At 48.4% G+C, this 25,776-nt stretch overlaps 1 protein-coding gene across 1 annotated transcript in view; it reads right to left on the bottom strand.

Moving 5' to 3' along the window:
- KIF15 (kinesin family member 15) overlaps positions 1–25,776 on the bottom strand; it is a 322,611-nt gene that overhangs the window by 99,809 nt on the left and 197,026 nt on the right. Inside the window, exon 12 of the mRNA XM_085631096.1 lies at positions 508–596. Within this exon, the coding sequence (XP_085487222.1) occupies positions 508–596 (89 nt within the window). The remainder of the gene's footprint in view (positions 1–507; positions 597–25,776) is intronic.

Genomic DNA, 25,776 nt, shown 5'->3' with positions numbered 1-25,776 from the left:
AGGCCTCACGGAGCCCGAGGGGTTTGAAATCACCTTGGGCTCCGTGAGGCCTTTGTTCACATCTATGAACAACAACATTGGAATGTTGGAGCTCCAGGCTACTACTGGTGAATTAGAAGCCCGAAGCACTCCACGGTTTTTAATGGAGCTTCCAACATTCCAATGCTCTAATTTGTATCAAGTAAGGCTATACAAATAAAGGCCTCACTGAGCCCAAAGGTGTCAAAATCCCCCTGTGCTCCATGAGGCCTTTGTTCACAGCAACAGCTGTCTAAAGCAAACATTGGAATGTTGATGCTTAGGGCTTCTACCAGCCAGTAGAAGCCCGGAGCACTCCATTTTCTTCAATGGAGCCCTCAACATTCTAATAGTGACTATTACTGTGCCACAGAGGAATCTATGGGGACATGAATTTGGAATGCGCTTTATTTAAAAAAAAATAATAATAATAATTCCCATAATATCCCACATGGAAAAGTAGAATAAGAGCAATAAATATTGTATTACCTTCTTTTCACTCTCAGACTTCTCGAAGAACAACATTGCGTCGAGAAAACGGTTCATGTACTCTCCACCACTTTCTTCGACTGAAGCAACTAAAGTAAAAGTATGTGATAAAAAAGCTAAGCTTTAAAATGTTTATGATCACGTCAAAAAATTAATGCTTGTGGATCACAAATACCACTGAAAATATTAAATAAATACAAGTTATGCATTATGTTATTTTCCCGTGACAACCAGTCTTGTGCTTAAATACCGTGTAGTGTGTTCCAAATCAAAATTCGAAAAATACATGTACAAACATTACAATCATTTATTTCAAGTGACTAAATATATCAAATCTAATAAGAAAAACCTTTAAGATTCAATTATACTTTACCATGACAAGCTAATGACAGTTCGTTCCTTCAGAATAATGACAGGTTATCAACATAATTAAATGTGATGACCTTCCATCGTTTTAGGTGAAATTTAACAAAGAAATCAAAACAAAGGCATCACAGTGGCACCAGTAACAATCTGAGTGGTCTACCACTAAATATAACATAAGATATCTCCATCGGAAAACTTCACAACTGCCAATTTAAAAGTATACAATATACTTTAATAAATTTGTGCAAATCAGGATTGATGCCCACTAACAATTTTGAAAAGGGTATGAAGGCTTGAAACATTAGAGTAAGGCTGTTTAGTGACAAGTAAATGTGTTCAGCAGGGGAATCCATCGTCAGAGTCAAGTGGATTTTGGGGACAAGCAGTCTTACTGTCTAGCTTGTCTGACGGACTACTGGACATTAAATTATGTATGAAGGAACAAGGTTGTGGCAGCCTGGTGTTTGCAGAAAATCAGGATGGCTTTCACAAATCCTATTACGAAAGGAATGAATGGATACAAATTTTTATTGCACAATTACTTAAAACCATTTGCAATATTTCTTACATTTGTAAATAGGAAACGCGAGTAAAATTCAGCCGAATGCCATGATAAAACTGTTTGAAAATATGAGTTCATTTTAAAATGCAAAGAGAATTGTTTTAGCAGCAATTGTAAAATAAATGTCCAATTCAATGTCTTAAAGCCATCGGGAGGCGGTAGTGTGAAACCGAGGTGACTGAAGAGTTACTTACCTTCGGTAACTATCTATCTGGTAGAGACACAGTCTAGCCGCAGATTCCTTAACTTAGAATATCTCCCCAGGCGTCATACTGGATCCGGAAAATCTTTTTTCCCCCAGCAATACCTCTGCACGCCGGGAGGTGGCGTCGCCCGGCTCCGTCCTGACCTGGCCCATTGAAGTCACGTCAATGGAACCATACAAGCCCCTCCTGGCATGCCGACGTCAGTTTTCTACAGGAAACATTTCCGCGCCACAACGTGGAGCCATGCAAAAAACTGCGATAGTATAGGAACAGTGTGTGTTAAAAAAGAGCAAAATCGTTGAAACAACAAAGATAAGTAACATGAAAAAGGAGAATCAAACCATTTAGAATGAGAAACAATAGGAAGTTGAAAAAGCACCCAGTACCCGGAGGGACTGAAGGAAGTTCACAGAGCACTTGCTGCAAGCAAGGGCCCAACAAATTGCCAAGCCGCGCCCCACCTCGAGGGGGTAACGGCTGCCGCACAAAAGATGACAAGCCAGGCACCTTGTCACCACAGCAGGGAAATAAAAAGAACCACAATATTGAAGCAACATGTCGCAAGACAAGTGACTAGAAGGGAATGACCACCTGAAAGTTCACTACACACACCCTCCAGAGATTGAAGGACTGTAGCACCAAAGAGAACCCAACCCAACCGACTGCCATAGAAAGAGAGGCACAGGTGTGGGTGGGGATTAAAAACAGAATAACTCCACGTGTGAGGAACACAGATGGAGCAACATGAGAAGGCAGTGACAAGTATAGACCTTAACCACCTAAAAACGTGGACGGAGTGGAGAGCCAACGGGCTCGAAAGCCAAACAACAACCCTTGCGCCAAAGGAAGGTGCGAGAACACGCCACCAACCAAACACTAGGACGGAGGGGAGGCTGAAGGTCCCCACGCAGAACACACCCTACACCAGTGTTAGGCACGAGGGCACACCTCCGGAAGACCAAAGCCACCAGAAAAGGTGGGGCTAGGTGGAAAAACACCATATGAAAAGACCTTCGCAGAGCGGGGAGGATGGGCGGGCGTTAAGGAATCTGCGGCTAGACTGTCTCTACCAGATATATGGTTACCGAAGGTAAGTAACTCTTCCACCTTATAGACACATCTAGCCGCAGATTTCTTAACTTAGAATGGATACCAAAGCCATACCCCATAGGAGGAGGGTCTGCGAAACAACCACCAAGTTCCAGGAGAACATATTCGTCAAAAGGCTGCCGAAACACGGTGGGAACTGCAATGCCAGGTCAACTGACATTAGACCCAGAAAACTCCATAAGGCACATGAACAAGGGACGGCAATGACATCAAAATCCGGCGAGGTACGGTGTGAGACCTCTCACGTCCAGACACAGACGAAAGGAAATATAGAACTAGAAAGGTCAGTGCCAACGTAAGAAACAATGCAATGACTTCTTTAAAGAAGGATCCCAGCACCAGTCCCTATGATCCATGAGGAACGAAGCCCCAAAGGGGCAAAACAACATGACAACGGTACCGCCTGAACATACACCACAGTGGATGCCAAAATGAAATAGGGGACAGTCCGAAGACTGTCCGGCCAAGAACAGGAGCCACAACAGGAGGCCCGTGTGTGTAAGAAAAAACACACATCAAAAGTGACCCCCTAGGACATGTGACAACCGTGGCAGGGCCGAACCCAGAGTCCAGTGCCAACAGAGACGGAATAGTCACCATCGAGCAAAAGCACAGTAGGCAGGCATGAAGCCAAAAGTACAAAAAGGTACCACTGTGAGGGGATAACCTGCAAAGCCAGGAAGGAGAGAGTGAGCAAGAAGGCAGATACTAGGGCAAAAAGAACCTAGTATGAGAGCACCCTTGTGGCGTGTAGAACCTACGACATATACACAGAGACAGGAATGTTGCCACACATGTGAAGTGAGGGGAGTCGTTCAATCGGTACCACTGTCCCAGTGTGCGGCATAACAGTCACAGAATGCAGAAAAAACAACAGTACCCAGAGGGGGAAGAAACCTGGACTCCCGTGAGGCAGGCGGGAACATAAACCACAATACTGCCAGTAAGGGATTGAGAGAAGGCACAGACAGAAGCCTGTCACCAAAAAGCATACACCGACACCGTTCCCCCAACAAGGAGAATGTCGAGCAGAATACATGAACAGTTGCGTTACGTAATGAAGCAACTGTGCCAGAAATGGGAGTAAGAACTCACACCCAGAAAAACAGCTGGTGGGGAACTCATCACCAGTGGTACAAATGTAAGAACCCACACCCAATAAACAGCTGGGCTGGAGCACAGATCCGGTGGCAGAAAGTTAAAGAAAGAGCCACCCCTTGAAGAACCAAGAAATATGCACAGGGCAGGAGCGGACAAACCAGACCCCCTCTCCTGAAAGAAGCAAGGGACTGGAGACCCTGACAGGGAAGTGGGGCAGGAGGCAACACACAGCCGAGAGAGCCGGCGGGAACTCTCATTGCCCTAGGCAAGAACCCAGACAGTGGTTGAGCCACAAGAAAAGATGTAGAGCACAACCTGAGTGCACCTAACGGCAAGTATTCACAGAATACAGAACAGACTGTTCCGGAACGGAACAGAGGAACCTGCCCCCCACGGGCACATGTCTACCTGTAGACAGGCAAGACGGGCACAGCGATGCTGCAAGAACACACCAGGAAAAACCAGGCGTGACAAAACCCCACCGAAACAGCAGGGAAGAACGCCCCTACTGAGGCGGGGATGTACTACGGACCAACCGTAGACAACCAATTGTAACCCCCGGAGATAAAGCAACCCCATGGATCTCACCAGAGGAGACATCCTACAACAGTAGGAATAGTCAACTTGCGGCAAAACTTCCTGGGTAAGGAAGAGTAGCATTATAACAGCCAACAAATACCCTACATAGTGTAAGGCACAACCCTACAAAAGAAGGGTCCCTCTTGAGAGAAGCTTGTAGGCAGAGGCTCAAAAGAAAGGTAAACACAGCTTAACTAGCTGTACCAGAAAAAGGAAAGAACACGGCCGAACAGCCACACAAGCCAGAACATCTGTAACCCACAACGGGTAACAAAAAAGAAAGTGACTGCATCGTTATGAAACCAAAAATACTCCACGAAGATTAAAACCTGGGAAGACAATCAAACAAGGACAGGAGTCGCCTGACCGCCGAATCAGCATGGGCGTCAAAAAGAGTGACCCCCATCAAATGGTAGATCTCTAAGCCGCTCCTGAACATGCTCTGGGAAAACGCCATCGCGCAACCATGCATGGCGGTGTATGACAACCGACCTGGCCATAGCCTGACCCACAGAGTCAGTGGTGTCCATGGCAGACCGAATCGGAAATTGCGCCATAACATGGCCATCACGGATTATGCGGGCCAGATCTGCATGAGAGCTCTCCGGCAAGGAAGGGAGGAGTTGCTCAACAGAGTGCCAAAGGGCAAATGTAGCCTGAGCAAACACACACAATGTGTTTTGGGACCGGATGCCCGAGCTGGCGGATGCAAATACTTCGCGGCCTCATGACTCCAACCACCGAGTGGCAGAGAGAGCTGCCTGAATCACAAGTCCTCCAGCCCCAGGATGGGAGCCAGGCGATCGCGATGTGCCACAGCACGATCTACGGGGTCCCCCGAAGAAGGCCTCGCCCGCGTCCCGAGAAGGATGTCAAATAATGACTCCACAAATGGCAGCAATGGCTCCATTACTCCCACGCCCTGGTGGAGAAGATCCAGCAAAGGCTCCGGAGGTCTAGAGACTGAGGGTGGCTGCATCCTCAAAATGTCTGCAGCCCTGCAAACAGCCCTGACAAACATCCCACTAGCCTCCATGGCCCAGCGGGGCGGTGACAGCAAGCCATCAGTAGGTGACGGACGCGGCTAATCTGGCCATCTAACAGAGGCTCAGCAAAAGGATGAGTAGGCCAATGCCACACTGGCACCCGCTCAGGAGAGCGTTGAATGGACTCAGGAGGTGGGGAATCAACTAGGACCACATCCTCCACCAATAAAACCGGAGATGGTACCGGCGTCGAGGCGATGTTGAGCCGGCGTCGGCGACCTCAGAAAAGGCCTCGCCCAGCCGGAGGCAGAACGGCGTTGACTCAACATCCCCCGAGGTGGAAACCTGCGGGGAGAGAGTGTGCCGAAGCGGTCTCGTGCACAGCGCCGCAGCCACCTCCAGCGACGTCACAGGGAGACTCGGAAGGCTGTGAGACGGCGCTGTGGAAAGGCTAGATGTCGTGGGATGCCCCCCGGGCCTGGTCCTGACGTAGTAGCGACTCCGGAGCCTGAGTGAGGGCACTCGGTCGGAGAAGAGGGTAAACCCACCGTCGGAGTCCCGACCCGAGTCCCTAATTCCCCCCCCCCCCGTGGGGCCCTAAAGCACCAGGGAGGGGGGGCAAAGCAAAAAAGGACTGCAGTGCCCTGCAGTAGTCTTCCATCTCAGGTCGAGTCGCCCCAGCACCCAGAAACGGGGGATATGCGAGGTCCGACTCCCAGGAGCCAGAGTCCGGCAAAGACCGGGAGCCGCAGGCCCTGTGATCTCGACACGATGCCGACAACTTCCGCGACTTCCGTTTATACTTACCTGAGGTAGGCGAATGATGGCAACGGTCCCGGGAACTGCCCCGAACAGGAATGTCCTCTGACTGGCGCCGCCTGGACGTCTCCGCTGGAGAAGGAGACCGGTGTCGTGAGGGGTCCGTTCGGAACATCCAGGCAGACAGCAGCTTCATGCGGCATTCTCGCAGGGATTTCGGCCGCAGCTGGCGGCAAGCATCGCACTCCACGGAGTTGTGGTGCTCGCCTAAGCACCACATACAGATTGTGAGGGTCTGTCGCCGACATCTGTCACAAGCAGGACCGGCACAGCTTGAAGCTCGCAGGCATCACACTGTTCCTTGACGCAAAAAGGCGTTGAGAAGGCCTGAACATAAATAAAACAGGCCAGACGTATCACTTTCCCGGATTTGCGTTAGGACGCGGAAAAGAAGAAAACTGACGTCAGCACGCCGGGAGGGTCTTGTATGGTTCCATTTACATCACTTGCGTGGACAACGTCAGGACGGAGCCGGGCGATGCCACCTCCCGGCGTGCAGAGGTATTGCTGGGGAAAAAAGATTTTCCGGATCCAGTCTGACGCCTGGAGAGATATTCTAAGTTAAGAAATCTGCGGATAGATGACTTTATCAGATGTCTGTCAACCGCCATGTGTCTAGGCACCCCTCGATTTAAGAAAACTGATTGCCTAATATGTGAAAGTTTGATATTAAAATTGAAAAGCAAGTCCGTTTCCTGTTTATTTACGTCGCTGCTATACAAGCTCTTCCGGTTTCGACCAAACCTTATTTCTCGGATAACCGAACACGCAACCCAGCCATATATTTCACAAATTTAGCCAGGGCTGTTGGCACGGTGCAGGCGAACAGGACTGTTACCACTTCTTTATATGTACGCACCCTTTTAGATAGACACATCGGTTCAGGAGCTTCTGACGTTGTTGTAGCAAGCCGTGGCAACAGCAGACTAAATGTAGCAGAGACTCCTTTTTGTAATTACATATTCTGCATCAGATTATAGAGGCTAGGAATTTCTATCCAGGGTTTAATTCTTTGGTTGGAAGGGGCACTAGCCTGGCCTATTGGATGTTTTAGAGCCTTCCTCCTCAGTGCTCGCTTCAGGTAGGGATGTAATTTTTGCTCCTTGTATGATATTGTCAGACCCAGGAGCCCTCCCCGTGCAGTGTAGTTTGCTAGGTCTGCTTCCCATGACAATTGTAAGATGTGTCTGTTGAGAGCGCTTTTGATTGCTACGTAACGTAGGCCCTCTTTTCCCCAGTTTTGTGTTGCCAGGCCCAATATTTCCACTGCTTCCTATATATAGGTTTTCCATGGATTGGTTCACTAATCATAAATGGTATTTAACATGCTCTTTAGGCTTCCAATAGATGCCTTTGACACCTGGTAATAGTATTTTGCCTGTATACCCAGGCATTCATAGTGTTGTTCCACCAAACCAAACTCCAAGCGAATCAGGCTAGTGTGTGTTTTGGTAGCTTAAATATGCATTTGTAGGCCTGGCATTGTGATTTCTCTAGTGTGGTATCCATCTTGCCTGGGAATGCCTGCTGTGCACAGCCCGCTATTGCCCTTATTTTAGACTGTATGACTCTTCCTATTGGGACTGTCGCTGGGCTCAGCAGTTTGTCATGTAATTTGCACAATGCGTAGATTGTCGACTGCGCTTTTGCGTTAATTTTTTGAAGATGTAAGGCAGATTTCCCAGTATCACTAAGCAATGCCCCAAGATAATTGTATGATTTTGTGGTGGCGATAGTCTCACTGCCCACTTTTCATTTAAGTTGTGTTTGGTTTGCGCAGCATCCAAATATCATCCCTTTGGTCTCGTGTGGATTTATGACCAACTCATTGGTCTCATTGTAGATGCTGAGAGCGTTTAAACACCTTTTGAGGCCAATTTTGGTGTGGTCCATCACGACTAGGTCGTCTGCGTATTGCAATATTTGGAACTTACTGGGGTCTATTTTGGGACTGGCGAGGTTGGCGTTTGAGCGTCTTCCCTAGATCTGCTGTATAGAGGTTAAAAAGGGTCTGAGCAAGGACACAGCCCTGTTTTAGACCCCAGTCTGTAAAACACTTTTTTGTTATTGTGTTATCTTCCAATTTAACTTTTATCCAGGTTTTACTATATAGGGAGATAACAGCATTCAAGAAGCTCGCTCAGATGTCCCAGTTTCTTAGCTTGTTCCAAAGCTTATGTCAAAAAACCCAAATGAATGCCGCAGAAATGTTGACAAAACAGGCAAAAACTGTTTCTTTATTTTTGTGATTAGCTTGCTGGCTCAGATAGGAAACAGCCACTATGTTGTCAATTGTCAAAAATCCTTTGCGGAGCCCTGTTTTATATGGGGGGAGGATTTCTTGGTCTTCGATCCATCTATTCAACTCCACCAATAAGGTGCTGGTCTTCCAGTGGCTCCTTTTTGCCTGCTTTAAATGCTGGGTTAGTTATCTTGCCAAGTTTGCCTAGCACATGGCTTATTAACTCAATAGGTGTTCTTTGCTCCACCGCAAAGGGTGGTTTTCAGGGCAGCAGTCAATGCACCCCAGTCTTCAATAGTGTATTCGACGCTAGGATGGTTACTCATATGTCCCTGTTCTTGTTCGTGTTTCCATGATGCTAGTAAGGCGGCCTTCTGCTCATTCCATCTTATCTTTCTGATTAATGAGTATTCCTTTATACCTCTGGAGTGTGCTTGAGTCGTGACCTGTTTCCGTTGTTTGGTATGGATGCTGAGTTCCAAATGAAGAACTGCTTGGTCGCTTGTTTCATGCGTCGCCATTGGAAATTAGCTATTTTTTTTACTTAGATAGTTGCAAAGGAAGATGTAATCAATTGTTGTGTGGTTGTTATAAGTGTGCATTTCTACTGCGTTTGGAATTTGTTTTTTGTCGAATGCCTCAGCAGACATAAAATTGTAATTCTGTAGGAAGTCATTAAAGATTTTTTCAGAGCTAGTCAGGTATGTCGTTTCACTTTCCTCTATTCCTAAATAATGGAGATTAAAGTCGCCCATGATCACCTTGGCGAATGAGTGGTATGTACATAAGATTTTCTCTAGTGTGATGATCGTAGATCTTATTGTCTCCAGTTTTTCCGGACCCTGAACATTAAGATAAATGTTTATAATTAGCACTAAAAGAATTCCTTCCTTATCTTCTTTCCCTGCCACTGTAAATGGCTGCAGCAATTCTGAGTCTCATTCTCCTTATTGTAAGTTCTTTTGCGTGCTTTATGTAGGCTGAAATCCCCCCAGATGGTCTACCGCGATGTTGATTTCTGGTTGCTAGTTTATGACAGCCGGCAAAACCTTCCAAGTGAGTAGGAATTATAGCCCAAGCTTCTTGTACGCCTACAATGTCGCCTTTCTGCATTATCTTCCTTGCAGATTCATATTGGAGTGCTCTCTGTATGCCAGCAACATTCCAGGATACAATTTTGATGCCGGATTGATTCGCTTTGTTGGTGGGCTGAAAAACCTTCTCAGAAACGCTTGTTGGTTTAGGGTTGCGCGGTTCTTTGGGGATCTCTCCGACATCCGAAGTGATAAGACATCCGTTATTTTACCACTTATCCTGTGGTGTTCCTCCCTCCTGCTGAATTTCTAAAGTTATTAATTTATTACTGATCAATTTTTGATCGTCCCTTCCAGTGTTGTTACTGATATGCTCAAGTTATTACAATTCTGAAATGGTTGTGGTTCTTCTCAATACACTCGGCGAGTTTTCATTGGCTTTCTTTATGTTTATGATGTTTGTAGATTGGAGTAACATGTGAGGATATTTTTCTTGCTGTAGCTCGACGATTTCTATGCCCCAATTTTCAAAGCTTTCTTTTTCCCCGAAGGACTGCTTCTAATAGGCGTTGACTCTTCCATGTCACGGAGTCTTCCTAGCTGTTGTTCTCTTTGGGTATTAAATGTACACTAACCAGGTCATCACTTGCTACTTCTGTCAAAGGCGGTATGTGTTTGAAGAGCCTCAGTAGATTTGCCCGGTTCAGTATATCATGCCTGCTCTTCGATTTATACAAAGGCTGAAATGCGATCTTCCATACACTGTTTTTATGAGCAGGATCGGACGTATTTTTCCTCACAATCTGGGAGTACATCTTTCCTTGGTGATTTCCCTTTTGGGGGGTCGTGAGTCAGGCTATTCATTTGCATTTCTGATGTTTGTGGTCCCCCTTGCGGGTTCCTCATGGTGAATATACAGAGCCTCCCGAAATCCATCTTCTGACCTTATTGAGCATTTATTTGATTTGAAGATGACTCGGCCACCATTGAGCTTGCTCCTGGAAGTGTAACCAATGGGGGTGTGATGGTTCTCATAATATTCCTTTCTCCAAGTGGTTTGCTTTGCTTAGAAGTCTTAATAAAAATTGGATATGGCCTCATAGTTACTGGCCCAGCCGGATTTGTAAATGGCTTTGCTCTTGACACTATGGAAGCATGAGGGGGGCTCTCCCCAGCCTTTTCTGATTTGTGTCATCTTTTGGTGCTTTTGCTGTTTTTTTGCGTGTCTTGGCAGCTTACTTGTAGTAGTTTCTAGCATGGAGGGGCGTTCGGTTTCCTTCATCGTTGGTAGCTCCATAATTAACAAGTCACCCGACTTTTCCGCCTCCGACGGTTTTTTTGAGGATTCAATTTTTGAGGCAACCTTTGGTAGAGATTCTACTGTCTTGCCTTGTTCATCTTTCAATGAGTTAACAAGTAGAAGTCCGGTATTGTTTTGGCAATCTATGTGTTTTGCCGAGGTTGACGGAAGTTGAAGAGGCATCCAGCCATCTTGTTCCTTTCTTTACCCGTCTCTTTCTTTAAATTGTTTGGCATGACCCTCTAACGAGACTGGACATTTTGTGATCTTGTTAGAGTTTTCATACGCAGGCCGGTTGAGGTTCCTCAGATCATTTGTCATGGAAAGCAGGACTTCAGGGAGTGTTATTAATTGTCTACGATGTCAGAGCAGTGGCACTTCCTAACCTTAAGCCCATTTTGTATGTTGTCTAATTTGTCCGAGATTTTTATGATTGCCAAAGCTATTGTTTGAATTATGTCCATTTGAATTTCAATTTGTATGGTTGCCAGGTGACGGCGTTAGTAACTGCCGTGAGAGTCGTATTTATAGAGGACAGCAATTTTTCTTGGTCCTTGGTGTGCTCCAGGCTAATAGTTGAGCATTCCTGAAGAGTAATGTCACCTGGGCAATGAAGTTTCCATATTTCCAGTCTGACAGGTTCGTGGCACCTGTATCACCTGTGCACAGGAGTATGGGATTGCTCTTACCCAGCTGGCCTCCGTTGATGTCTGTGTATGTGCTTCTGCCTAAACGGTTATTAACTTTTTAGTTTCTTGCTGTTGATTTATTTTCTCCATGGCACTAAGATCTAGTTTTTGCTGGTCATTACTGTTCCCACTCCAGGGTAAAACATCTTTGCTGGGAGTTGGACTGGATGATAGCCTGCTAAGAGGGTCTGTACGAGCTTGAGAAAATGCAATCTTCTGGATTCCTGGCGCATTCCTCTCCCTCGCCATATTTGATTGGGTCCCCCGTGTGTCCTTTATATATGCACTTGATTTAAACGTGGTCTCTTTTGGCCCTGGATGGGGGCTGCCTGTGTGGGGGATGGAAATCTCCTTCACTACATTCGAGAAATATTCCATGAGTGTTTTATTTCTTATATCTCGGCTCTTGCCTATTACCTTTTTACCAGTAGACCCAATGTTTGTCTTTGGTGTGTTTCTGATTATTATGGGGGCCATTGCCTCAGTAGAGATGTTTTATGGTGGATTTTCGCTCTTACTTGGGTGACTAGAGGTTGCCTCTTCTTTTAGCTTGATTGACTTTCCCATATTTGTGTTGGTCAGTACAAACAGGCCGTCACGTTCACATTTGCTGGGCGTTCGTTCATATGTCTGTGCGGTTTCACTTTCACTGAGGGTGACAAGGCCACCTTTTTGAGTTATGAGCATTTGTTTCTGATCTGTCCTCAGTGGCATCCTCTCGGTCCGTTTGCCACTTTTCACCATTACTCTCCTTTGTAAGAAGATTCTGTGGACTATCTTCCAGCCCTCACCAAACACCTGTCTTTTCCCAATAGTGGTGTTCGCCCTCTTGTGTTTGGTGTCCAGAGAGCTCTCCTATGTGTTTCTTTCTCGGGCCCTGAATCCCGGGGCCGTGTCTGGAACCCCTTTCTTAATCATCCGGGCTCCTGGGATGGTGGGGGTGTCGGTGCGGATGGCAGTGTGTTGGATGCACAATCCACAATGGAGTGAGTGTGATGAACGGGGAGCTTTTAGGAAGACCCACAAGCCACACCTCGAGCCTAGCCAGGCCTCCTTCATGGACCCCTCAAGGCCACTCTGCAGCAGCAAGCTACAGCTGCTGCGCTCACTACTTGCACCTAACCACCACTCAAGATCACTGTTGGGGGTGTTGAGCACCTGGCACTGATCACTCGGTTGGTGCTTGTCGCCCTTAGCTCTTTGTTTTGCCTTTTGTTTTTGGTTACAATTCTCTCCTTTTTCATTTTGTAGATCACCATCACCATGAATTGAACTGTCTGAATGAGGCTTCAACAGTCTACTTGTTCTAGAAGCCTTTGGTTGGTTTTTGCCACTTCACACATCTGTGTGTTGCTTTCCAAGATTTTCCCAGGTTTTCCTAGGTCAAGCCAGGGCTGTTCCACGGAGTAATTTACACGAACACCTCCCAATGTACAGGGCAACCTGAACTCACCATTATTTGAGAAGGTGCTTTAAGAGCAGGCTTACTTGGTTGCAGCCAGTTGCAGCCGAAGAAGTTGGAAGTGAGTAGGTGGTTTGAGACGGGTGCAGGGGGGAGCGGGAGTCCCGGGGTATACAGGTCAGGTTGCACCGGTCTGATGCCGGCTGTCTCTGCGAGCGCAGGCTAACTCGCAGCTATAGCTTCCCTACCCTATACCCAGGTTTGACGGACCGCGAGGTAAGTAAGGAAAATAGCCCGGTTGTGAGCGGACTAAAAGCAAGCTGAGAGTGGGTCAGTAAAACAAGCAGGGGAGAGGGAGGGAGGACACTGTTGCTTTTACTGCTTGCAGCCCAACCCTCTCTCTCCTCGCAAGCACTCCGCCGGTCCTCTACCACGGACTCCAAGCGTCTGTCGTCAGATGCTGGTCCCGGGCTAAAGCGGCTTTGTCCCGCTCTGATTCTCCTATGGCGGCGTTCCCTGCGGGCTCCTGAAGCGAGTCTACTCGCCCGGAGCCTCAGCCTCCTCGAGTTGCAGCGTAACAGTGTGAGAAGTTGGCCTGGCATATGCTGGTCACTAGTTCTAGTGGCCACCTTGCACCAGTCCAATTCGACTCTTGGTAGATAGGTTTAAAGACAACCTTTTAAAAGAAAGCTATCCTAGTGGTAGCTGTGGAGAGCAGCCTTCAGGCTAAGTCTCTGAGGAATGTAAAGCAGCTTGTTTTACCTTATAATCTCTTGAATTACCCAATGAAAAGACACCACACAGGTGTATATATGAAATATATATGTATTTATTACTAAATATACTCTACTAATCTCTTTATGAGATTAGTCCCAGGTAAACATTTAAAAGATCAACATTTCTCAACAAATTAAGCACATAAATCACTGTAGCCCTAGGGGCGTACCAGACCATATACTAAGTAAATGGTATAACAAATTCGACAAGCAAAATGAAGAGGCCTAGGGCATCGCTGGGGCTTCACTGCTGTAGTGTTTTCAGGTAAGTAATCAGCCCACAGGAGGCGCGTGCAGTGTCTAAACACGCACGCGAGTTTCTCATAGACTTCAATGCAAAAATGTCACGATTTGTATTTTAAAGTTCTAGGGCACTTCTGAGTGGACAACAAGCACACAACTTACAGGGTAAGTATTTCGATAGCCAATGCACACTTGGGCACCGTAATGCCAGAGTTACCTCACCCAGGGAGTCCGGGTGCACAGGTGTCCTTTGGTGTCGGGTCGCGATGCTGATTTCAATGGGAATCGAGGTGTTCTTGCTGCTTGTGTCGTCGAGAGAGGTGTCCGTTCGGTTCCAACGATGGATTGGAGTTGCAGGCGACCTAGAAATTGAGGGGACAGAGTTCAGAGTCACTTGCCAGTGACCGGTGGCCTTCAGGATAGATGACCACAACTGTCGCGTCCCTTTCGTCGCTGATGGTGTTTTGTCTCTTCGCCCACGTCGTCCAGGAGGGATCGATGACAATCAGCAGCTGGAGTTGGAGGGTCCCACGACGTCTGCAGCTGTTGGCGGTGTCGGCACTCGGATTGGAGCCAACAAACCTTGGCAACTGCAAGTCTCGTGTAGAGTAAAGATTGTGGATGGCTCAGACCAGCAAGGTCCGAGGTACTTACCCAGCGAGGGTAAGTGAGGGTAGGCCCAGAGCAACCAGGCCAGCCCTTGGAATAGTCGAGGATGTCTTCAGGAGGGCTACTAGCCAACGGGCAAGCAACCGCGAAGACGCCTTTGCAGGAAAACTTCAGCAACAGCCCACGGTCACTCGGGACGGGGTAGGCCGCTGATCTTTGGTTCAGTACCTGCTCGGGACTTGGACATTAAGTGGTCCAAAGCACAGGTTTGTAGTTCGTCGTTCAGGGCTTGCACTCGAAATCAGTGCACGGTTCCCTGGTATTGTCGTTCCTCGTCACTCGTGGGGTCCAGACGCCACAGCTTCGCTGGGGACTCAAAATGGCCGTAGAGAGGTCAGGAAATCGACTTCAGGGGACGCAGGGACTTCGGGCTCCGGCGGGAGCGGTAAAGTTTGCAACCGTTGTTCAGTCCTTAAGGTACCTGCAAAGCAGGGGAGCCACTCCTTGGCTCCAAGGGAGATCCTTCGGTCTTCTAAAGGTAGTAGAACGTTGAAGGGACCGGATTCTTCTTCGTAGAGCGTCGTCCAGGTGTAATCTGAATTGCATTGGCAATATTTGGTATCTTATACTGTAAAGATGGGAGGGACTAGCTCTATGGCCACTCCTCTAGGAGGGCCAGGGTAGGGGTGGTTACACCCACTTCCCTTTGTCCAGTTTCGCGCCAGGACAGGGGCAGAGGCCCCTGAACCGGTTTGAGCTGGCATATGCACAGAGGAGCCTACTGCTCCCCCAGTGCAGGACTTCAAAGGCACTCTAAGAGTGCACCCACCCAGCTCCAATACACTAAATCCTGTCTGGAAGGTTGTGACACCTCCCTGTGACAGGAAACCCTTTGTTGAGCTCCCTCCACTGCGAGTTTCGGTCAGCAGCAGGAGGGCAGCCCGGTGTCTGTGCTGGTGGCATCCATTTTGTGATGCCAGGGCTCTAGAAGATTTCTACCGTTTGGTACAGTGGGTACATGTCGTCCCCTCTAGTAGGGTGGGATCATACTCCCACACCAGTTACTGGTGTGGGGGTATGATTCCAAAACGTTTGACACCAAACACGACATGTTTTGATGCAGTCATTCCAAAGTTAGCATTAACCGGGAGGTTATAATGCACTTAAGAGTATATGGTTTAACCGCATCCACAAACAGCAGCAGAGAATAGACTCTGCCAGCTGCAGAGGGGTCCTGCTCAGGCAGAAGCACCCCCTCACATAGTAAACCACGCACCCTGCCCTTGGGATTGATAGGGCCTACCATAGGGGTGACTGATAGGTTCATATGTGTGTGTATGGTGAGATATAGAAACCTATACCTCAGTGAGGAGTGCTAACACTACCTCACACAGGCTGCAGTAGCAGGCCTGTGGTGTCAGATTGAGAATGCTTCCCAGGGGTGGCATAATACATGCTGCAGCCCCTGGTAGGCCTGCGAAGTACCAATGCCCTAGGTACCTAAGGTACCATATACCAGGGGCTCACAAGGTACCACAGTATCCAATCACTAGTGCCTCTAGTATGCACATCAAGTTGTTTAGAGAGATCAGGTAGACTGGGGCCCTGATTAGCAGGGACCCAGCCAGACTATAGCCAGAAACCAGTGTATACATCAGAAAAAAAAGTGGGGGCAACACAAGTGCAGATCCTACTCTCCTACACAACCCCCCCCCAAACGCAGGGACATTAAACTAACCTTGACCAGTTGAGTCTTCATGTTCTAAGTGGAAATACCTCGAGAGTCCATCTGCATTGGCATGTTGGGTCCCAGGTCTATGTTCCACTGTATAGTCCATCCCCTGTAGGGAAATGGACCACCTGAGCAGTTTAGGATTTTCACCTTTCATCTGTTTGAGCCATAGGAGGGGCTTATGGTCAGTCTGAACAATGAAGTGAGTGCCAAACAAGTATGGCCTCAACTTCTTCAGGGCCCAAACCACAGCAAAGGCCTCCCTCTCAATAGCTGACCAACGTTTCTCTCTAGGGGTCAGCCTTCTGCTCATGAAAGCTACTGGCTGGTCTTGACCTTCATCATTAAGTTGAGACAGTACAGCTCCCACACCCAGCTCTGAAGCATCTGTTTGAACAATGAACTTCTTTTTGTAATCTGGACTCTGTAAGATGGGGGCAGTGCACATTGCCTGCTTGAGGTCATCAAATGCCTTTTGACAGCTAGCTGTCCACTGAACCTTTTTTGGCATTTTCTTGGAGGTTAGGTCATTTAAGGGGGTCACTATAGATCCATATCCCTTAACAAACCTCCTATAGTACCCAGTCAGGCCCAAGAAGGCTCTCACCTGTGTCTGGGTGGTTGGAGCTACCCAATCCTTTATGGTCTGGATCTTGCTCTGCAATGGTTGAACCTGGCCCCCACCTACAAGGTGGCCCAGGTACACAACCTGACTCTGCCCCATCTGGCACTTAGTGGCCTTGATAGTGAGGCCTGCTTTCTGCAGGGCCTCCAGTACATTCTTGAGGTGGACCAGGTGATCCTGCCAGGTAGAACTAAAGACAGCAATATCATCTAGATATGCTGAGCAGTAAGTTTCCATACCAGTCGGAACTTTATTCACCAACCTCTGGAATGTGGCAGGTGCATTCTTCAAACCAAAGGGCATTACCACAAAGTGATAGTGCCCACCAGGGGTCGAAAATGCAGTTTTGGCCTTGGCTTCATCAGCTAACCTGATTTGCCAATAGCCTGCTGTAAGGTCAAATGTACTTAGATATTTGGCTGAGGCCAAAGTATCTATTAGTTCATCTGCCCTTGGTATGGGGTAGGCATCAGTCCTTGTGACTGCATTGATGCCTCTGTAGTCAACACAAAACCTCATCTCTTTCTTACCGCCCTGGGTGTGAGGTTTTGGGACGAGGACTACTGGGCTAGCCCAAGGGCTATCTGAGGGCTCAATAACACCTAGCTCCAACATTTTCTGGACTTCAGTCCTGATACAGTCCCTGACATGGTCAGGTTGCCTGTAGATTTTACTCTTTACAGGCAGACTGTCTCCAGTGTCCACCTCATGGGTGCACCAGGAAGTCTGACTTGGGGTCAGACTGAACATATGTCTAAACTGCTGTAGCACTTGTCTACATTCAGTTTGTTGATGTTCAGTGAGGCTGCCTGCCAAAGCAACGCCATCCACTGATCCATCATCAGGGTTCTGAGAGAGGAGGTCAGGGAGAGGGTCACTCTCCTCCTCCTGGTCCTCATCAGTTGCCATGAGCAAGCTCATGTCAGCCCTGTCCACATATGCTTTGAGTCTGTTGACATGGAGCACTCTAAGAGGGCTCCTGGGAGTACCAAGGTCTACCAGGTAGGTGACCTCTCCCTTCTTTTCAACAATTGTATGGGGGCCACTCCATTTGTCCTGGAGAGCTGCTGGGGCCACTGGCTCCAACACCCAGACTTTCTGGCCTGGCTGGTAAACAGTCAGTACAGCCTTTTGGTCGTGCCAAGTTTTTTGTAGTTCTTGGCTTGCCTCAAGGTTTTTTGTGGCCTTCTTCATGTACTCAGCCATCCTGGAGCGGAGACCAAGTACATAGTCCACTACACCCTGTTTGGGAGGTTTGAGAGGTAACTCCCATCCCTCCTTCACTAGACATAATGGTCCTCTCACAGGGTGCCCAAACAGAAGTTCAAAGGGGCTGTAGCCAACCCCCTTCTGAGGAACCTCCCTGTATGCAAATAGAAGGCAAGGAAGTAAAAGGTCCCATTTTCGCCTAAGCTATTCTGGGAGGCCCTTAATCATTCCTTTCAGGGTTTTGTTGAATCTCTCAACTAACCCATTGCATTGTGGGTGATAGGGAGTGGTGAATTTGTAGTTTACACCACACTCCTTCCACATTGCAGTCAAATATCCTGACATAAAGTTGGACCCTCTGTCAGAGATAACCTCCTTAGGAAAGCCCACTCTGGAGAATACTCCAATGAGGGCTCTGGCTACCACAGGGGCTGTAGTAGTCCTGAGGGGAATAGCTTCTGGATACCTGGTGGCATGGTCCACTATCACCAGTATGAATCTGTGCCCAGATGCTGTTGGAGGGTCAAGGGGCCCGACTATATCAATCCCTACCCTTTCAAAGGGGACCCCCACCACAGGTAGTGGTATCAGGGGGGCCTTTGTAGTGCCACCTGTCTTGCCACTGGCTTGACAAGTGACACAGGAGCGACAAAACTCCTTTGTGTCTTCAGACATGTGTGGCCAATGAAAATGTGGAACAAGCCTGTCCCAGGTCTTGTTTTGGCCCAAGTGACCTGCCAATGGGATATCATGTGCTAGGGTCAAGAGGAACCCCCTAAACTTCTGAGGAATCATCAGCCTCCTGGTGGCGCCAGGAGTTGGTTCCCTAGCCTCAGAATAAAGGAACCCCTCATCCCAATAAATCTTATGGGACCCACTAGCACTCCCAGCAGCCTCAGCAGCAGCTTGCTGTCTGAGGGGTTCAAGAGTGGGGCAGTACTGTTGCTCTTTGCTCAGATCTTCCCTGGAAGGGCCCCCTGCCGCCAAGAACTCAACCTGTCCAGGCTCAAGTCCCTCTGGGGCAGTTCCTTCTTCAGGCTCTGCTTCTCCCTCTGGAGGGGAATCTGTGATCTGAGGCAGAGGGGAAGGCCCAGCCTTAACCCTACTGCTCCTCCTCTTGGGTAGCACCTGGTCCATAGTTTCAGGATCCAGAGCTGGTTCAGCTTTATGCATCTTGGCTTGTGACCTGGTCACAGCAAATACCTCTGCAGGTATGCCCAACATCTCAGCATGAGTCCATAATTCTACTTCAGACCAGGCTGAAGTCTCCAGATCATTGCCCAACAGACATTCGACAGGGAGGTCTGCACTGACTACAACCTTTTTAAGGCCAGTTACCCCTCCCCAGGAGAAATTAACAACTGCCAGGCTATGGTTGGTCCTGGTGTTGCTAGCATTGGTTACCTGGTACATTTCCCCCAGGATGATCTGTGCAGGATCCACTAGGTCCTCTGCCACTATGGTGACACTAGCACCTGTGCCCCTAAATGCCAAAGCCTGTTTGCCATTTATAATAGGCTGCTGTTTGTATTTGCCCAGGTTACTGGGGCTCACTAGGAATGACATATCAAGGTCTCCCTCACAAACAAGCAATGCCTGTGTTGGTACTCTGACTAGGCCAGAGTCCACATCAGAACCCAGGGTCAACCCTACTACACCCTTATTCTGTGCATTACCTCCACCACTGGCTGTACTAGGGGGAACAGGTGCCTTAGGGGCTGAAGTGGTGGTGGATTGGTCTTTGGACTTGGTACAATCAGAAGTCCAGTGCCCCTTCTGTTTACAGTAGTTGCACCAGGGCTTCTTTTGGCCTTTTTTCTTGTTAGATTGTGACTCCCCACCAGATGCAGATTTTTGGGGCCCTTGTGAAGACTTCTGGTCTTTAGACTTATCCCCACCTTTCTCTGAGCCTTTAGGATCTTGCTTCTTAGTGTCACCGCCCTGGTTCTGGTTTTTCTGCTTCACCCTGGTTCTGACCCATTTGTCTGCCTTCTTTCCCAATTCTTGGGGAGAGGTCAGATCAGAGTCCACCAGGTACTGATGCAACAACTGGTTCTGGCAATTATTAAGGATCTGTTCTCTCATTATAAGATTATACAATCCCTTAAAGTCAGTTACTTTACTACCAACCAGCCAACCTTCTAGAGCCTTGGTTGCACAATCAACAAAGTCAGTCCAATCCAGAGTCTGTGTTTTCTGGGTATCCCTGAACTTCAACCTGTACTGTTCAGTGGTTAAGCCAAACCCATCTATCAAAACACTCTTCAGGGCTTCATAGTCATTAGCTTCCTCTTCTCTAACAGTGAGGAGCTTGTCTCTACCTTTATCTGAAAAGGAGAGCCACAAGATTGCTGCCCACTGTTTCTGGGGGACCTGTTGCACTTTACAGGCCCTCTCCATAGCAGTTATCCATTTGTGGATATCATCCCCACTCTGGTAGGGAGGAACAACCTTGGACAGGTTCCTATGGTCAGGAGTATAATCTCTGTTTCTAGGGACACTGTTGCTGCCACCAGGGGCATCTAACCCCTCCTTCTTTGAAGCTCTTTGGAGCTCGAAGGCTTCCCTATCTAAGGCCAGTTGCTTGGCTCTGAGAGCAAGCCTAGCTTCCTCATACTGTAGCAACTTGTACCTTCTCTCAGAAGAGGTCTCCCTGGGAAAGTTGGAGTTCTTCTGTGGGACATATTCTCTTCGAGTGGTATGAATGGTCAGATTCCCTTGAGAGGGACCTAGGCCTCTCTCCCACTCGGTCAGTTCTCTTAGAGAGAATTCCTCTGTTCCTTTCAGACTCTTCTGAGTCTGGCCCTTCAATCACAGACTCCAGGTCATCTTGATTTTCATCATCAGACCCAGAGACTATGTTTGACCCACCCCCTGATCCAGACCCACTTGCTCCTAGAGCTTGTTTCAGGTCATCTGCTACTAGCAGATCTATCAGGTGCTGTGATGAGGGACTCCTGCCCACCCTCAGTCCTCTTTCAAAGCATAAGGCCTTCAGGTCAGTGTAGGCCAGGTCTTTGTACTGAGCTGGGATGGACCCACTGGCTCCATCCTGGTGAGGCATACTAGTGTTGTGCAGTGTTGTACTACCTACACTAGTTGTGGCCTACTAAACCTAGCTTGAGCTGTAGCAAGGGTGTGCTTATCCCTTTACACACAGCTCTAAGTTCAGTAGAACTTATTGATACTAGCTTGACTTTATATGTACCTTGAGTACCTTAAGTGGTTTTCAGTTAGTAATTCAAATTGAGATTTTCTGGTAAAACAATGGCAAGCTGTAATCCCACACGCTGCCCACCAATGTGAGAAGTTGGCCTGGCATATGCTGGTCACTAGTTCTAGTGGCCACCTTGCACCAGTCCAATTCGACTCTTGGTAGATAGGTTTAAAGACAACCTTTTAAAAGAAAGCTATCCTAGTGGTAGCTGTGGAGAGCAGCCTTCAGGCTAAGTCTCTGAGGAATGTAAAGCAGCTTGTTTTACCTTATAATCTCTTGAATTACCCAATGAAAAGACACCACACAGGTATATATATGAAATATATATGTATTTATTACTAAATATACTCTACTAATCTCTTTATGAGATTAGTCCCAGGTAAACATTTAAAAGATCAACATTTCTCAACAAATTAAGCACATAAATCACTGTAGCCCTAGGGGCATACCAGACCATATACTAAGTAAATGGTATAACAAATTCGACAAGCAAAATGAAGAGGCCTAGGGCCTTGGGAATCACTGGGGCTTCACTGCTGTAGTGTTTTCAGGTAAGTAATCAGCCCACAGGAGGCGCGTGCAGTGTCTAAACACGCACGCGAGTTTCTCATAGACTTCAATGCAAAAATGTCACGATTTGTATTTTAAAGTTCTAGGGCACTTCTGAGTGGACAACAAGCACACAACTTACAGGGTAAGTATTTCGATAGCCAATGCACACTTGGGCACCGTAATGCCAGAGTTACCTCACCCAGGGAGTCCGGGTGCACAGGTGTCCTTTGGTGTCGGGTCGCGATGCAGATTTCAATGGGAATCGAGGTGTTCTTGCTGCTTGTGTCCTCGAGAGAGGTGTCCGTTCGGTTCCAACGATGGATTGGAGTTGCAGGCAACCTAGAAATTGAGGGGACAGAGTTCAGAGTCACTTGCCAGTGACCGGTGGCCTTCAGGATAGATGACCACAACTGTCGCGTCGCTTTCGTCGCTGATGGTGTTTTGTCTCTTCGCCCACGTCGTCCAGGAGGGATCGATGACAATCAGCAGCTGGAGTTGGAGGGTCCCACGACGTCTGCAGCTGTTGGCGGTGTCGGCACTTGGATTGGAGCCAACAAACCTTGGCAACTGCAAGTCTCGTGTAGAGTGAAGATTGTGGATGGCTCAGACCAGCAAGGTCCGAGGGACTTACCCAGCGAGGGTAAGTGAGGGTAGGCCCAGATCAACCAGGCCAGCCCTTGGAATAGTCGAGGATGTCTTCAGGAGGGCTACTAGCCAACGGGCAAGCAACCGCGAAGACGCCTTTGCAGGAAAACTTCAGCAACAGCCCACGGTCACTCGGGACGGGGTAGGCCGCTGATCTTTGGTTCAGTACCTGCTCGGGACTTGGACATTAAGTGGTCCAAAGCACAGGTTTGTAGTTCGTCGTTCAGGGCTTGCACTCGAAATCAGTGCACGGTTCCCTGGTATTGTCGTTCCTCGTCACTCGTGGGGTCCAGACGCCACAGCTTCACTGGGGACTCAAAATGGCCGTAGAGAGGTCAGGAAATCGACTTCAGGGGACGCAGGGACTTCGGGCTCCGGCGGGAGCGGTAAAGTTTGCAACCGTTGTTCAGTCCTTAAGGTACCTGCAAAGCAGGGGAGCCACTCCTTGGCTCCAAGGGAGATCCTTCGGTCTTCTAAAGGTAGTAGAACGTTGAAGGGACCGGATTCTTCTTCGTAGAGCGTCGTCCAGGTGTAATCTGAATTGCATTGGCAATATTTGGTATCTTATACTGTAAAGATGGGAGGGACTAGCTCTATGGCCACTCCTCTAGGAGGGCCAGGGTAGGGGTGGTTACACCCACTTCCCTTTGTCCAGTTTCGCGCCAGGACAGGGGCAGAGGCCCCTGAACCGGTTTGAGCTGGCATATGCACAGAGGAGCCTACTGCTCCCCCAGTGCAGGACTTCAAAGGCACTCTAAGAGTGCACCCACCCAGCTCCAATACACTAAATCCTGTCTGGAAGGTTGTGACACCTCCCTGTGACAGGAAACCCTTTGTTGAGCTCCCTCCACTGCGAGTTTCGGTCAGCAGCAGGAGGGCAGCCCGGTGTCTGTGCTGGTGGCATCCATTTTGTGATGCCAGGGCTCTAGAAGATTTCTACCGTTTGGTACAGTGGGTACATGTCGTCCCCTCTAGTAGGGTGGGATCATACTCCCACACCAGTTACTGGTGTGGGGGTATGATTCCAAAACGTTTGACACCAAACACGACATGTTTTGATGCAGTCATTCCAAAGTTAGCATTAACCGGGAGGTTATAATGCACTTAAGAGTATATGGTTTAACCGCATCCACAAACAGCAGCAGAGAATAGACTCTGCCAGCTGCAGAGGGGTCCTGCTCAGGCAGAAGCACCCCCTCACATAGTAAACCACGCACCCTGCCCTTGGGATTGATAGGGCCTACCATAGCGGTGACTGATAGGTTCATATGTGTGTGTATGGTGAGATATAGAAACCTATACCTCAGTGAGGAGTGCTAACACTACCTCACACAGGCTGCAGTAGCAGGCCTGTGGTGTCAGATTGAGAATGCTTCCCAGGGGTGGCATAATACATGCTGCAGCCCCTGGTAGGCCTGCGAAGTACCAATGCCCTAGGTACCTAAGGTACCATATACCAGGGGCTCACAAGGTACCACAGTATCCAATCACTAGTGCCTCTAGTATGCACATCAAGTTGTTTAGAGAGATCAGGTAGACTGGGGCCCTGATTAGCAGGGACCCAGCCAGACTATAGCCAGAAACCAGTGTATACATCAGAAAAAAAAGTGGGGGCAACACAAGTGCAGATCCTACTCTCCTACAAACAGCGCTTCCTGTAACTGTGATTCACTTCCATCGGTGATTGCTTCAGCTTCTTGTCCATTTGTGTCCTCTGCTAGAAAGCTGAGCTTCACCTGGTCTTCTACTGTGCCATGGACGGTAGCTATCTGGCTATTTTTGCGTAAAAGCTGACTGTAAGAAGGTAGGATCCTTCTGCATGTGTACCCCCACTTTTTGCCTGGTGCTAAGCTTGTTTTTGACTAGGCTGACTGGGATCCTGCTAATCAGGACCCCAGTCTATCTGCTTTCTCCCCAAACTGTTATGCCATGTACTTAGGTACACTCCAGATTGTGTACTGGGGTACACTTGTCAGTCCCTAGTATATGGTACTCATGTAGGCCAGGGCATAGGTACCCCAGAGGCCTCCCATGGGCTGAAGCATGTATTATGCCACCCATGAGAGGTCATGCAAAATGGAACTACAGGCCTGCCACTGCAGCCTGTGTAAGATGGTGCATGCACCTCTTACTTTAGATACAGGTTTCCTATATCTAAGGGTCACTGCACTTAAAACCTATCAGTCAAACCTGCATGAGCAGGACACCCCTGCAGCCTATGGAGTCCATTCTCCTGGGTTGTCAGTGTACCAGCCATTTATGACATATAGAGTGGTATTATGCGACCGCATAATGACCAACTCTAAAACGGCTGAAAGTAACCCTATGGTGTTTAGTATCAAACATTGTCCTCAGAAACAAGCTTTGTGAGGTCCCTGGTGTTCCCAGTACCAGCCTTCTAGTCCTTGGCAGCTCAAAATAGTTGCTACCGACCAGAGACACATTTCTGCCCTCCTGCTGCTGAGCCAAGCCAGAGCAGGGGAAGGCAGAATAGGCATCCTGTCACAGGGAGGTGTGACCACCTCCAAGACAGGATTTAGTGTATTAGGCCTGGGTGGGGGTGCTTGCCAGCAACCTCAAGTCTGCATGAGGGGCACATTTGGTGTCCATGTGCATAGTCCAGTTCAAACCAGTCCTGGGAGCCATTGGCTCCTGTTCTGGCACAAAACTGGACAAAGGACATGGAAGTAACCTCCCCACTGTCCTGACCCTCCCCTAGGAGGGTCCCCTGAATCTGTCGAACCCTCTCCCGGTGCGCATTCGTCTACCGAGCCCCTGGTCACTCCTGTTTTACCCAGACTCTGTCCCCTCTGCTTTCAGGTACTTTTCACCAAGAATCCACCTTTGAATTCCAATGGACACTTCTTCTTCCCAGCTGTGGCTCTTCTTCGAAGTCCTCCATAGACATCGACAGCGGTTTCCGAGGTCACTTCAGACCTATGCACCCGGCTTCCCTGAGATAGCTAACTCTGGTACTACGGTATCCACTGGTGGGGTGGCTCTCCAACCTCCTAACTTCCACGGGGTTTCTTCGAAGTCCACTTAGAAGGGTCCTTAAACTTTAAAACTGCAACCACGACTCTCCCATAGAATTGTACGGCGCAAGCGGTTGTGCACCCGTCCTCCATGGGGTCCCTGCTTACTCACCTTGGGTGGTTCCTCGGGGTCCCAGCGATTCTACAGCCTCTAGACATTGTCTTGACTCGAGTCGTGGTTCTTATACCACTCTTTTAGTATACGATTTGGTCTCCCCTGGAGTCCACTG

This window comes from Triturus cristatus, chromosome 10 (assembly GCF_964204655.1).
Source record: "Triturus cristatus chromosome 10, aTriCri1.1, whole genome shotgun sequence".
Lineage (NCBI taxonomy): Eukaryota > Metazoa > Chordata > Amphibia > Caudata > Salamandridae > Triturus > Triturus cristatus.
This window is presented reverse-complemented; position numbering and strand designations above follow the sequence as displayed.